Source organism: Archocentrus centrarchus, chromosome 22, assembly GCF_007364275.1.
Source record: "Archocentrus centrarchus isolate MPI-CPG fArcCen1 chromosome 22, fArcCen1, whole genome shotgun sequence".
Classification (NCBI taxonomy): domain Eukaryota; kingdom Metazoa; phylum Chordata; class Actinopteri; order Cichliformes; family Cichlidae; genus Archocentrus; species Archocentrus centrarchus.
The window spans coordinates 10,631,860-10,646,790 of record NC_044367.1 but is presented as its reverse complement, the minus strand read 5'-3'; the positions used below and the strand labels follow the sequence as shown (position 1 = coordinate 10,646,790).

Below are 14,931 nucleotides of genomic sequence, written 5' to 3'. Positions count from 1 at the left end.
TGTTTAAATTTTATTGTAATAACAGCAGTAAAGGATAATAAACCCAGTCAGCTTTAACACAGCCTGGTTGTCAAGGATCTATACTCAGCACTTAGAGGAATATTATTGAATGGGTAGCAGGAGGTGGCAACACATTTTTTAGAGAAACAAAGTTAAATGTATTCTCATAGTCCTGAAAAGCAGCCACATGCTTGTGCTTGCTACAATAAAAATCCTGAAATAAACTGCAGGTTTAGTGCTCCTAGCGGTCTTCTTTATTGGGGTCTATTTTCAAAAGAAAGCTGAAATGATCACATCTTTGCAGTGTTTATCAAAAGCTTCAAAAGACTACACACAGGGTAGCATAGTAGGATCTATTACATTATCAAGATACTGATAAGAGCTAACTACTTACTGGAGCCTGTTGCAACTGCCATAGGGTGGAGGCAGAGCCCACCCTGGGCAGGTCACCAGCCCGTTACAGAGCAAACATTTTGACTTTGTAACTGTATGAAAAGCACAGGAGTGTTCATGTAGACTTACTGTCACACTGTCATGTGTTACTAGCACACTTAAAGCCATTTAAAGTCATTAATAACACCTGTCCCTTTCTACTAAGGCATATTAGGATGCTAATGCTGTAGGTCTGGTTACTTTTGCTTAGGAGTTTTATGCATATCAAGGTATACAGTGGGCCAATTAACTCAGAGAAATGTGATGGAAATCGGTTTTTACCTGCAGAAAAGAAAGCTGATCGCAATAGCCCACTCCGTACACTAGGTGGCAGTGTGCAGTAAAAGCAGTGCTTCCATAGACTAACGCCATAAGTTCTCCGGTGAATGGGGCGTTCAGGGGAACGCTGAGAAGTTTCCAGTAAAGCGCCGAATTCCGAGCTGGATGAAGTCCAGCAACCTTATGGCACCAAGTGTAAACAATCTAAAAAGATGACAATATTAGGATTAGCCACGTATGTGGCTAAGGTCAATTAAAAAAAAAAAAAATCGTAATATGGACGTAACGTAACGGGGTTTCCGAGTTGACACGAACGCACCACTATGTTCAATCGCACCAGAGGATGGCAGCATCATAATGTTAGCCAGTAGTTAGCGGCCACAGGCCTGTGTTTTTGTTACACGTTGACTGCACACATCAGCTGAGGTATTCGGGGCATAATTTTATCCTGTTTATTATATTTATCCTATTTAAGGAAACATGAAAGAGGAGTTTACTTCAAAATGTGTCGCTGTCAAAAAGTTTCCTTTGGAAATAGCTAACATTAACTACTTACTTAGCAACGGTTAACTACCTCATTACTTTGCAGTCGCCGGAACAGGTGAAAGACCAAAAGAACTTAATTGGCATTATGATTAAGCGTTTACCCAAAGAAGTTCAGGGGAAGCTTCGCACCGGTGTCGCCATCCCCTCGCTTCAGCAGTGCGTGGAGGAGCTTATTCTGAACAGCATCGATGCCGGGGCGACCTGTGTGGGAGTCCGGATGGACATGGAGGCATTTAAAGTTCAGGTGATCGACAACGGTGCCGGGATGAGCGCTGAGGACATGGACTGTGTGGGGAATAGATACCACACAAGTAAATGCAGCTCTGTGACAGACCTGGACAACCTCAGGTGGTATGGTTTCAGAGGGGAAGCCTTGGCAAGTATAGTTTCTTTAGCCACACTTGTTGAAATCTCCACACGGACCAGATCATCAGTAAAAACACACGTTAAAATATTCAAGGAGGGCAAGGGCTTGGATGTCTTTGAAGCAGAGACTGCACGACCTTCTGCAGGGACAACTGTCATAATTTGTAACTTCTTCCACAACATGCCAGTCCGGAGGAAGAGGGTTGATGCCGTCCTGGAGGGTGAGAGGATCAGACACAGAGTGGAGGCTATCTCCCTGATGCACCCCTCTGTGTCCTTCACCCTGAAGAATGACTGCACAGGAGCCATGATGGTGCAGCTCCCTAAAGCGAGAAACACCTATCACAGGTTTGTTCAGATACACAGCCTTGGGCGAGCAGAGAAGCTGGGAGAAATCAGCTACACATACAAACAGTTTGAAGTGATGGGTTACATTGGCAGAGAGGGCCATTACAATAACAGCTTACAGTTCCTGTACGTGAATGAAAGACTGCTGTTGAAAACACGTATCCACAAGCTGCTGAACGTTGTCCTGCGCCGACTGACCAGTTCAAACCAGAAAAATGACTGTCTGGACGGGCAGTCTGTCATCAGGAGTCCAAAGCACAAGCGAAGCCAAGATCTGTATGGCGTGTACATCATTGATATTAAATGCTCTTACTCAGAGTATGACATTTGTCTGGAGCCTGGCAAAACTCTAATAGAGTTCAAAGACTGGGATGGCATTTTGCTCTGTATAGAAGAAGCAGTGAAAGCTTTCCTGAGCAGGGAGAACTTGGTGGCTGTCCTTACACAAGATGACTTGGATTACGCATCTCCAGGAGTGTTTGTCACTGACAAAACAGACCAATTAGAGAATAGTGACAAAGATGGCCAAGCAGCTATTGGTATTTCTATAATGGACTGCAGTATTGGAATGAGACTGGCATCTGAATCTGTTCATCGTAATCATGCAGACGACCGTGTTTGCCCGGAGGGTAGATCAGATAAGAGTGAAGAACCCGACCACAAAAAGAGAAGTACAAATGAGCTGGAAAATATACACAGTGAAAAATGCTTAAATAATGAACATAGAGATGAGCTGATGTCTGATCTGTCTACAGTGGAACCTCCATCTCATAATATTAATGAAGAAGAGGAGCCAACATACAGTAAAGCTGGGGAAGGATCTAATAGTTTACATAATTCAAGTGAGCTGCATTTAAAAGAAGCAGACAACAGCCTCATTCAACAAGCCCAGCCCGTTTCAAACTATACTGAGCAAATAGTACCCGACTGTCAGCCTACAGGCAGCCATGCACAGACTCTAGTAAGCAATAGAAAGATCAGATTATCTGATCCATTCATTCAAGAAAGTCTGCAGACTCAGGACCTTTTGAAAAGCAATAGGCCAGTATTTCAGGAGGAAGATTCAACAGCAAAATCTGAAGAAAAATCTTTATCAAAATGCAAAATCTCTCTAGACGCAAACAGATCTTCTCAGAAACAATACAGAAACTCTGCTTCTGTCATCCCCTCAAAGATGCCCAAGATAATGTCATGCCAGAAATTGTCTGGATCTCTTGACAAGTTTCGAAGAACATATGTTAAATCTGGTGAGCCGAAATTAACATTACCTGAGGTTCATTTGAAGAGCAACACTCTTCATAAAGACCACTTTTTTTTGACTACGGCAGTTCTCCAGAAAGATCAAGAACAATGTGAGATGCGAGAAAAAGAGGAGACACCGAGCGGCCGCCGAAGCCCACCAACCCTCTCTGTGTTCACTAAGATAAAACCGGAATCAGCACAGAACAGAGGTAAAAAATCTTTGGCAGCTAAACTCTGCCATTTGAAGCAACACAGGACAAAAGAGTCAGAAGAATCACTGGATATGTCCAGAAATATCTCAAAGGACAGTATCTTTCTCAGTAGTGGAAACGATGGCGTCCGAGAGCGCAGTGAGAATCCCTGTGGCCTTGCAGTAAATATCCAGCCAGTCTCAGGATGCAGTATAAACCCTGAACTTGCTGCGAATGAAGAGGATACCGCATCGAGTGACTGGCTTCAACACTACGACACATCTGTCGGAAAGACGGTTTATGTCAACAGAGTGACCGGGCTCAGCAGATACGAGGACCCTCCCATGGAGGAAACACAAGTGCGCTGCACATCTGATGTCACCAATATGGCAGTTAGTGTCATTTCTGAAATGGGTAAGTTAGCGCACAAAGTTACAGATTAATACAGAGAATTGGTCTACTGTTTTAATGTATATTGTCATGTCCATGTAGGGATGGAATACAGGTGTTATCCATTTCAAGTGGATCTAGTGTTGCCTTTCCTGCCTAAGTCCAGACCAGGAAGGGTAATTAGATCAGGGCCTGATTGTAGAGGTACCGCACAGACATCCAAGACTGTAGCCTGTAAGGGTGTGACCTCACACAGTGTACAAAATGCATTTTATTATTTAGGGTCTCGTATTATCTTGTCTTTACAGATGATGTTAATGAAAGCTCAAACTCACTTTCCTCATTGTACTCAAAGTGGAATAATCCCGTGTTTGTCCGCCCTCCTATGGTAAACAAAACATATTTTTACTTTGCTGGATTTCAATTTAGTGATGATTCAATCTGCTTGCTTCATCTTAAAAAAACAAAGTCACATTCTGGCTCAGTAGATATGCATTTAATATACTACATAATGTCCCCACAGGTTGGTGTGGATATTTCCAGTGGACAAGCTGACGGACTGGCTGTAAAGATCCACAACATTTTGTTTCCCTACCGCTTCTCTAAGTCCATGATTCACTCCATGAAGGCAAATTTATCCCTTTGTGTTAGCCACATTTTTAGCAGTTTTATAAATTTCAGTAAAATGCTGTCATAAAGCTTTGATCCAATTACCCTATAGGTTATTCATCAGGTGGATAAAAAGTTTCTCGCATGCCTTATTAATACAAGGAACGAAGAGCAAGTGGAACACAGTGAAACTGAAGGTGAAGGGAGAAACATTAAAGCTTTGTCATTTATTGTGTTCCTGAAACGCTTGTTTATATATTTGTGCATTTTCTATTAAAAATCCAGGAAACCTGTTGGTGCTGGTGGATCAGCATGCTGCACACGAAAGAGTGCGACTTGAAACTTTAATTGCAGGTAAAAAAAACAAAACAAAAAAAAAACCCACAGTAGTTTAGTTTTGTCATTGAAATACAACATTAATAATGCTGTTAACAAGTCCTTAATGTAATACTACAGTCATAGCTGTATTTGCTGTCATAGATTCATATGAAGATGACCCAGATGCCCCAGGAGAGAGACGCCTGTGTACTTCAACCATTTTGCCACCTCTCGGGATCAGTGTAACAGAAGAGGAGCTAAGGCTGCTGAGGTGTGGAAATCTGCTGTGTACGGTGCAAAAAGCAAAGCGGGAAAGCCTGCAAAGACAGTAGATGTCCAGTACTGTGCAAAAGTCTCACGCCACCCTTCATTTCTTTATATTTTGCTACAAAAATGGGAAATAGGTGCAACAGTTTATTAAAACTGATTCATAGGTCAGTGTTAAGTAGCTTAACAAACAAAACGTTCTTCTGAAAATGGTCAGGTACAAGGACTTGACTGAAAATGGGTGAAAAAGCAGCCAGTGTCCAAAGAAAGACTTTGAAAGAGATTCAGAAAGCCTGGAGAACTGTTGCTCAAGACCACTTTAAAAATTTCCATCAAAGTCTGGCTTGTACTGTTGTGACATGAGCACATTACTTAAATTTCTTTGCGCCACACATTTTAAGCTCTGTAGCACTAGTGCATACAGTTTGGGCACTGTTTTCCTGATCCTTTGTAATTCAAATGTTATTACACTGACAGTTATGTAGCTAGTGCTTAAGGACTGTTCTTGTATTTTCCTACAGGTCTTGTCAGCCACATTTAAAGAGGTTGGGCCTGGAAGTTACTTTTTCACCAGCAGCAGATTTACAAGTGTTTGTCGGGAAGGTACCATTATGTTTTATGGAAAAAGAGAGTAACGAGCTGAGGCGAGGAAGGCCATCTGTTATAAAGCCTATTGCTGAGGTAAAACTGTTTACTATTTCACTATTTTTTGCTAAGTAAGGGTTTTACAGAGCTTGTTCCCTGATGTATACCGCTTTATTTTATCTGACATCAGGAGTATCTTCGAGAGCAGATTGAGGTAAGCTAGAATTTGTCTTTCTGTTTCCTGAACTTCTGTGGTGCAGAATGGTTTGTATTGTTTGATTTAGGGTAATTTGTCTTTTTTTTTTTTTTCTTTTTTCCAGCTACTCCGCTCAACAGGTACAGTGAGAGGAACTTTGCCTCTCACTGTTTTGAAAGTGCTTGCTTCACTAGCGTGCCACGGTAAAGATAAACTGCTCTCTCTCTTTCACTGAATATAATTTTTCTGTGGTTATGAGCCTAAAATCTTTATATTTTTTATTTTCATACATGCTTTCATTAAACAGGTGCCATCAAATTCAATGACCCTCTAAGTAGAGATGAATGCTACAGCTTAGTGGCATCCTTGTCTGCCTGCCAGCTGCCCTTCCAGTGTGCTCATGGCCGTCCATCCATTGTTCCCCTCGTAGATGTCCTTCATTTGGACAAAGATAACACGGTACCAGAATATATTGCATATTTGAACTCTGGATTAAAAGTAGGATTCAAGGAAATGCACAGCACAATAGTGTGATGGTGACTAAGTATTCTTATCCCTGCAGGAACTCCAGAAACCCAACCTCCAAAAGCTGAGAAAAATGTATAAAACGTGGAAACTATATGGAAATTCTTAAGGGTGTGTATTTTATTTTAAATGTGTAGTTTTATTGCTAACAAAATGATTCATAACTTATTAAATGGCTCAAATATTCAACTGTCTTTCCCCAAATTCTGTGGCTCTGACTTACTGTTTTTAAACTAAAGCAACAGAAAACCATAGTAAGAGATCCACAGTGCTGTGTCATACTGACGTGTTTCAGATCATCAAACAAATTTTAATACTAGATAAAGATAAAGCAAGGAAATACAAAATGCAGTTTTCAAATGATTATTTCCTTTTCGAGGGGAAAAGCGATCCAAACCTACCTGGCCCTGTGTGAAAAAATAACCCCAATATGTAGCAGTGTATGAGATGATGCACAAGCATTTCATAAACATCCCTTTGTGTTAGCCACATTTTTAGCAGTTTTATAAATTTCAGTAAAATGTTGTCATAAAGCTTTAACCACAGCATTTCATAAAAAGAGGATTATACCAACAGTCAAACATGGTGATGGTCTGGGACGGCTTTGCTGCATCAGGACTTGGACAACTTGCTGTAATTGATGGAACCACGACGTCTGTGCTCTACCGGAAAGCCACCAGTTCGTGCCCTAAAGTTCAAGTGCACTTGGGTTATGCAGCAGGACAATGATCCAAAAGCACACCAGCAAGTCCACCTCTCTATGGCTCAGAGAAAACAAAATGAAGGTTTTGGAGTGGCCTACTCAAAGACTGGACTCAAATTGAAATGCTTTGGCCCGACCTTAAACAGGTCATTCATGCTTCTCTGAAAAGAAGAGTGGGCCAAAATTCCTCCACTGTCATGTGAAAGACTCATTGCCAGTTATCACAAACACTTGATTACAGTTCTTGCTGCCAAGAGCGGCATAACCAGTTATTAGGTTCAGAGGGCAATCACTTTTTCACACAGAGCCAGGTAGGTTTGGAAAACTTGTTTCTCTTTAATAAATGAAATCATCATTTAAAAACAGCATTTTGTATTTACTGGGGTTAATATTAAAATTTGTTTGTTGATCTGAAACATGCAAATGTGACAAATATTCAAAAAACTAAGAAATCAGGAAGGAGACAAATACTTTTTTCACAGCACTGTACGTATATAAGATGCTGCCAGATATGAGTAACAGTAAGTTTTGTAAGTACCCAAAAAGAGGAAATACAAAAATATGCTGGTGAGATCTTTTGAATCATCAGAAAAACAGATTAGTGTTCATATAAATGTTGCAAGTTTTGCAGTCCACTTGATGATCAAGCATAATTTATTCATTTCTTGATATTCATTCATCTGCATCTTTGTCTTTAAGAAACATCTCAAATAAAAAAGAATTGCCATGCAGCTACTGCTATCAAACAGCACAAAGATGAAGCTGAAGTGTAGCATTCATGTATTGGTGGATTGGTGAAATAGGAAATAGTAGTTAAATAGTGTTAAAACATTAATGCTTTAGTCTGCTTGACACTTATATAGACAAGAAGAAATGAATTGGACAGAGGAGAAAATGTCTGTAGCCCTTAGTCCAAACTCACAAGCTTGTTCTTTTTCTGGCACACCCTCTCTGTGGCAGATTTCTATTTGGTTTTGAAGTCCAAACACCTGGGGCCAAAACAGAAAATATACCATATGAGGAGTGAAGCTACATTTTTCTGCCCTAGTTTACCATTTCTGTCTTGTGTCTCCTTCCTCTGTTTCTTCAATTTAAATGGACTGTGAGAAGTCCCCAAGACGTCTTAGCTTCACTTCATAGGAGGGGCCGGGGGTTTCAGTTCTGGAAACTGTGGCCTCTCTGCTTCATTTTACTCTGCCACAAAATTAATTGACTTTGGAGTTAGCTGTAGTAGTTTGGGTTTTATCATGTGGTACTCACTGATAGTGTTTTATATACACTATATTGCCAAATGGATTCACTTATTGGACTTCACACTCATATGAACTTGAGTGACGTCCCATTCTTAATCCATAGGGTTTAATATGATGTCGGCCCACCCTTTGCAGTTATAACAGCTTCAAGTCTTCTGGGAAGGCTTTCCACAAAGTTTAGGAGTGTTTATGGGAATTTTGGCCATTCTTCCTGAAGTGCATTTGTGAGTTCAGACACTGATGTTGGATGAGAAGGTCTGGCTCACAGTCTCTACTCTAATTCATCCCAAAAGTGTTCTGTCACTCTGTGCCTCAGCATCTGCTGACCCTGGTCTGTGATTTTTACATGGCCTATCACAACATGGCTGAGTTGCTGTCATTCTCAGTCACTTCCTCTTTGTTATAATACCACTATCAGCTGACTGTGGCCTATTTAGTAGTGAGGAAATTTCACGACTGGACTTGTTGCACAGGTGACATCCTATCACGGTACCACGCTGGAATTCACTGAGCTCCTGAGAGCGACCCATTCTTTCACAAATGTTTGTAGGAGCAGTCTGCATGCCTAGGTGCTTGGTTTATACACCTGTGGCCATGGAAGACCTGAATTCAATGATTTGGATGAGTCAGTACATTTGGCAATATAGTGTATCAGTGCTATCAAAGTCCTTCGTGTCTTTTCTTCCACCCTGTGCATCAAGTTCAGTTTGACCAGTTAATTCAGGGAGTTTTCTGTCCCTATAAGCATTAATTGCCTCTTACATCATTTCACAGAAAATTGCTGACAGCTTTTTGAGATATTATTTGTTTTTAATATTATTTTAAATATATACTCTCACTGGTCACTGTTAGGTGCACCTTGCTAGTACTAGGTTCGGCACCTTTTGCCTCCAGAGCTACGTCAATTCAGCAAGGTGCTGAAAATATTCCTCAGAGATTTTGGTCCATATTGACATGATGCCATCACACAGTTGTGGAGGTCATTGGAATATGGTGAACTCAATGTCATGTTCAAGAAACCGGTTTGAGATGATTTGACCTTTGTGACATGACACATTTTTCTGCTAGAAGCAGCAGTCGGAACGCTGCGGTCATGAACAGATGGACATAATCAGTAACAACACTCAGGTAGGCTGTGGCATTTAAACAATGCTCAGTTAGTACTAACAGACCCAAAGTGTACCAAGGAAACATCCCCTACCCAATTACACCACCAGCAGCAGTCTGAACTGTTGATACAAAGTAGGATGGATCCACATTTTCATGTTGTGTCCACCAGATTCTGACCCTACCATCTAAATGCAGCAGCAGAAATTGAGACTCATTACACCAGGCAACATTATTCCAGTCTCCTGTTGTCCAACTTTGGTGAGCCCGTGGCAACTGTAGTGCCAGCGTCCTGTTCACCCAGTGTGGTCTTCTGCTGGTTCAAGGTTCAACATGTTGAGATGCTTCTCTGCATACTTAAGTTATAACAAGTGCTTACTTGAGTTATTGTTGCCTTCCTGTCAATTCAAAGCAGTCTGGCCATTTTCCTTTAAACTCTGGCATCAACAAGGCATTTTCACCCAGAGAATGGCCGCTCACTGGATATTTTCTCTTTTTCAGACCATTGTCTGTGGGTTGTGTGGGAAAATCCCACTAGATCAGCAGTTTCTGGAATACTCAGACCATGCCACACTCAGAGTCACCTAAATCACCTTTCTTTCCCATTCTGATGCTCAGTTTGAAACTCAGCAGGTCGTCTTGACCAAGTCTGCATTCCTAAATGCACTGAGTTGCTGCCGTTGTCATTGGTAGATTAGAAATTTGCATTAATGAGCAGCTGAACAGGTTTATGTAATAGAATAAGTGGATAATAGTGTATAGCAATGAACCTCGCCTATTGAAAATATATTATCAAAGCAAATGTCCGACTGATTGTGGCCTGGCTTTCCTGCTCTTTAATGTATTGCCAGTGATCTTAAGAATAAATTAACAGAGGGTTTCTTGATTATGTCTCAATTATCAGCTCAGTGTTTCCTCAGTGTGGCAGTAGCTGATAAACCAGAGGTTTGAGACTAGACAGATATGACTTGATCCTTAACAATCATGTCTTACAACAAAGCGACATAATTTTCATAACATATTGCAAAAGACCAATCGGTCAGAGTGACATCTTCAGAGTTTCAGTGTTTGTGAAATCCTTTAGGCAATTATCAAAATATCAAATTCATAGAAAGTTGATGTGTTATAATCCCTCTTTATTGTTCTCTGCAAAATAAAAAGCTTCATTTCAGTTAAAGTTATCCTAATGAGTGGCCTAATTTCTTAGTCTGTAATCTTATATTTTGAAAAAAAGAATAATACTAGGAGCTCTTTGATTAATTCAAGAAACCGTTCAGTTGATTTTGTTACAGTGCGTACCAGCTTTCGGCTGCCTCATCATTGGAGGCCTCTTCGTCTTTCAGCAGCACATTCCTGCAGACATTTCCAAGAGTTGGCGATTTCAAGAGAAAGCGCTCTCGGGTCCAGTAGGACGCATATACAGAAGGAAAAACGCAGAGCATCGACGCGCTGCTGCTCCTTTGTTGTGATTGGAGTATCGAGCGGCTGTGTTGCAGACCCCTTCTTCCCCCACAGTTCCGGGTCACGCCACGTGACTTGTCCGCCCCCACAAGTCCAACCTCTCCTCCGTCTACCAAGTAAACAATTCAGCATCATTTCATTATGTCTGCCAACCATCCCAGATTTTGATCTTTGGGAAAGGCTGAGCTTAATAAGAGATGCCTGTCAGACAGCTGCCAACTCCCAGCATAGTGCGCATTTTATGAATGTGAAATGGCGAATGGAGAGGATCTGGATTTCTGAGTCGGATAAATTATGGAGCTAAATATGTATGCTAATCTGTAGTGTGTATTTTAAAATGTCGTGCAAAACGTGTCCAATTGACCTTGGAATCAAATTAGGCTTTACTAAAGAGGAATCGACTGTATTTTGCCTTTGATTAAATTGATGCACCAGGACAATAAGTTTGCATCGCCCAGGAAATGGTTACTTATGTGTATTTATAAATAGACTCGCGTTTTTCATCCCATATTGCATTAATAAGATGCCGATAGCCTTTTTTTGTGAATGGGAGAGAGAGGGCTGATGTTTTGGCGATGACCAGTTGGTGTCAACACATATAAGCAAAAAAAAAAACAAAACAAAACAAAAATGTGTTAAATATCGCTCATGGAGGGCATATAATGGTGAATAAATGTCAACATAATGGTCTTTTACACCAAAATATGCCTATGTGGCTTTCAGTCTGACCTCCCCCCCCCCCCCCCTCCGCGGATGGTACAGTCTTGGTTCATTCATAAAATTCTAGCAGAGCATAAAAGGAGGGGCTTGCATTCTAGTCGTCCAGTTACCAGGTAGGCTATACCTGGAGAAAAGAACCAAGCCGCTCTTCCCAGCAGAAGGCCAGTCATATTTGTCATTAATCAGGACTTGTGTGTGTATTTTTTCTTTTTCTTTTTTTTTTTTTTCCTTCGTGATGTATCAACACAACCTGACGCCTGACATGGATTCAGTCTCTCCCACCTGCCGGGCAGAGTCTCCTGTCGGGACACTCTGCCAGAAAACGCCGGAGGAGGCAAGCTCTCCAGCGTCCTCCTCAGAGAGCAATGAAAAGGTATGAATGGCTTTGTTTATCATTTATTCAGCACGCAACACAAGGGGCACCCCGTTTAAAGCAGATTACACCCCCCCCCCCTTTTTTTTTTTAATGGGCCACAGACTGGATGCTCATATGCCTTTTATCTCCATGGTGGGGGGAGGGGGAGGTGGAACTGATTGATACGATTTTAATTAACTGGATGCGGTTCATTTTTAAGCATCTTTTTTTTGTTGTCGTTGTTTTTTGATAAGATGTGAGACACAAACCGGACAGAAATTAGTGCATGTGGCAATGTGACAAAATAGCCGTGTAGGTCGGATTGTTATGATTCCGACGTCCTGGGACTAAAATGTGAGCGTGTCGATGCAGCGATTCATTGAGAAAAATAAACCCATTCAGGAGACTCCACAGCATCTCTGCGTCAGTGTTGACGTCAGAAACAATGATAAAGTCAAATATTGATCTGGAGAAGGCTATTTCTGGTCGGGTATATTTCAAGAAAAGACACCACATGCAGGGTATCCTCTGTTTTAGACTATAAACAAATGAATTAAAGGTTTTATTGATTACTGGCATCACAATAAAAGCCACATGAAACCTCTAATATCACTGAAGACATTTAGCTGTGGTTCTCATTGTCAGTGCTATTTCTGCTTTTTCAGGAGGTCTGCCAAGACATGAGCGCTGAAGACACTCCATTTGTTCCAACGGTTACAGCAATTTCCTCTACCCCAGATTTCCAGTGGATGGTCCAGCCTACGATTATTACATCTGTCTCCCCGGCTCTGGGTAGCAAGCAAGCCAATGAACCGCAAAGCTCTCACCAGGCAACACCCAAAGCGGGCGGGAATAAGGGAAAAAATGCTGCCAGAAAGGGGAAAACAGAGCAGGTAGGTTAGCTCTGAAGAAGTCCACCTGCTATTGGACAGAACAGTCAATAGTGTAAATTTGCATATGCCAATCTGAATTCCTTGTGTGCAACCGAGCTATTGTGCATGCTCCTCTGGTGCCGTGTGCGGGCTGTGTGCCTTCCTTAGGCAGTCAATTTATATTCAGGTCACAGCAAGTCTGCAACAATAGTCTATTTTTAGACGCATTGCAGCGAAACATGCTTTTGCCATTCTTCAGAGGGTGAACTGGGAACGGATGTTGTGGATTAGGGGAAGAAATGGCTGGATTCTTCATGGTAATGACTGAATCATTTCTTTTACATCCCAGCTGTCTCCTGAGGAGGAGGAGAAGAAGAGGATAAGAAGGGAGAGGAATAAAATGGCTGCAGCAAAGTGTCGCAACAGAAGGAGGGAACTCACGGATACACTGCAAGCTGTAAGTAAACAGTGATTAATTTGCCCAGCTGTCATTTACACCTACTGTGGTGTGTTTTCCACATGGATGATTTTTGGATGTCGATCTGTTTGAAGGAGACAGACAAGCTGGAGGAGGAAAAGGCAGCTCTGGAGACCGAAATAGCCAACCTCATCAAAGAGAAAGAGCGGCTCGAATTTATCCTTGCTACACATAAACCAGTGTGCCAGATGTCAGAAGAGCTTGAGTCCATTTTCCAAGAGTCCACAGGGTCCCCAGATCTACCGCCTAGTCCAGACGAGGACAGGCTTCCAGAGGATGGCACGCAGGAAGCTCCTTCACTCCAGGACATGGACGACCCCAGTGATCCGTCCACAGCCATCTCTGGGAACTCCAATATTTTGCTGTGTGCCAGTGCTGAAATCAACATATGTGATCTCGAGCCCTCCCTGGACATTAAAGAGGGACTACTGGACAATATTTTACCCAGCTTGGAGGAGAAAACTCCCATGGAGACAGCTCGATCTGTGCCAGACATAGATCTGAGTAGCTCTCTCGGGGTTTCGGACTGGGAGACTCTGTACAAGTCTGTTTCCAGTGACCTGGAGCCTCTCAGCACTCCCGTGGTGACCTCCACCCCTACCTGCAGCAGCTACTTGTCCGTGTTCACTTTTGCGTGTCCTGAGCTGGACTCTCTCACAGAGGGACTAGACAGCCATAAAGGTGGAGGAAACAAGGCTGATTGTGTTGATATCCTCAACTCTCCAACTCTCCTAGCCTTATAAAATGCAAAGGGCAGTGATCTGTTTGATCTCTCTGGTTTCTCTGTTTGCAGGTTCCTGACGTTGAAATGATATGAACAACGTATGCCACAGTATGCCGTAATGCTTCAAGGAATGCATTCACGAAAAGTCTTGTGCGTGACTAAGCAAACGTATAAACTCTCTCCAGATACATAGTCAACAGAGTGATGTAGCTAAAAGCATGGCTTTTAATTTAACAGAAAGGACTGAAGTAAGTTTTGATTTTAAACGCATGCTGAAAAATTCCAAATAAATTTCATATATATATAAAAATATATATATATCTGATCTGTTACTAGATCTAAGCTGTAATGTGGAATTTAATGTAACAGTATGGTTTTGTGTTTTGGTGTCAGTAGTGTACTGATTGATGTAAATGTTGTATTTACATATCCATCTAAGTACCTGTGTCATCAAGTGTGGTTTGACCTCATTGTTAAAATGTTGAAAGTTTTCCATGAAAACATCCAGTGCTATATACTATATATCTTATCAAGATGTAACTTATGATTTATTTTTTTACCTTTCAGATTTTGACTTATTTGTTTAAATTGAAAAAAAAAAAAACCAAACAATTAAAATGGGCATCAATTGCTTATCTATGCTGCTGAATAATTACAATAAATCTACGTTCACAGTGGTGCTCGGTGCTGATCTGTCTGTTTCGGTGAAAAGGCTGGGACTTTATGTGAATTATAAGATTGTTATGCTCCAAAGATGCATTTAAATTTCTTTTAAAAGATTTCAAATAATCTCTCCAAACTGAGATTTTTTTAGTATCCCTTTACATTTCTGTTGTTTTGAAGAGGAAGAGAAGGAGGAGGGGGTTCACTGTAGATCTGTGGCTGTACTGTTTTCCCAGCGCAGGCCTACATCTGAGCCATATTACTGTCGTTGCAGCGGCAGCAGTAATGCAGCCTCAGTGTT

General features: G+C 41.5%; 2 protein-coding genes across 4 annotated transcripts; both read left to right on the top strand.

Moving 5' to 3' along the window:
• The first annotated feature begins 1,029 nt into the window (after positions 1-1,029).
• On the top strand, positions 1,030-6,985 carry mlh3 (mutL homolog 3 (E. coli)). Of its 3 annotated transcripts, none has more exons than XM_030718981.1 (13): positions 1,030-1,137; positions 1,301-3,818; positions 3,897-3,998; positions 4,103-4,182; positions 4,318-4,422; positions 4,516-4,600; positions 4,689-4,757; positions 4,884-4,992; positions 5,510-5,669; positions 5,764-5,787; positions 5,894-5,972; positions 6,077-6,228; positions 6,332-6,480. In XM_030718981.1, the coding sequence occupies exons 2-13, from the start codon at positions 1,343-1,345 to the stop codon at positions 6,401-6,403; spliced, it is 3,513 nt and encodes a 1,170-aa protein (XP_030574841.1). In that variant the 5' UTR covers positions 1,030-1,137; positions 1,301-1,342; the 3' UTR covers positions 6,404-6,480. The 3 variants fall into 3 exon arrangements, with proteins under 3 accessions (XP_030574841.1, XP_030574840.1, XP_030574842.1); XM_030718980.1 differs by adding an exon at positions 6,871-6,985 and having other exon boundaries at positions 1,055-3,818; positions 6,332-6,405; XM_030718982.1 differs by lacking the exon at positions 3,897-3,998 and having other exon boundaries at positions 1,055-3,818.
• A 4,696-nt stretch (positions 6,986-11,681) lies between these two features.
• On the top strand, positions 11,682-14,584 carry LOC115772558 (proto-oncogene c-Fos-like). Its single transcript, XM_030718874.1, has 4 exons — positions 11,682-11,911; positions 12,559-12,786; positions 13,115-13,222; positions 13,318-14,584. The coding sequence occupies exons 1-4, from the start codon at positions 11,774-11,776 to the stop codon at positions 13,984-13,986; spliced, it is 1,143 nt and encodes a 380-aa protein (XP_030574734.1). The 5' UTR covers positions 11,682-11,773; the 3' UTR covers positions 13,987-14,584.
• The last annotated feature ends 347 nt before the right edge of the window (positions 14,585-14,931 follow it).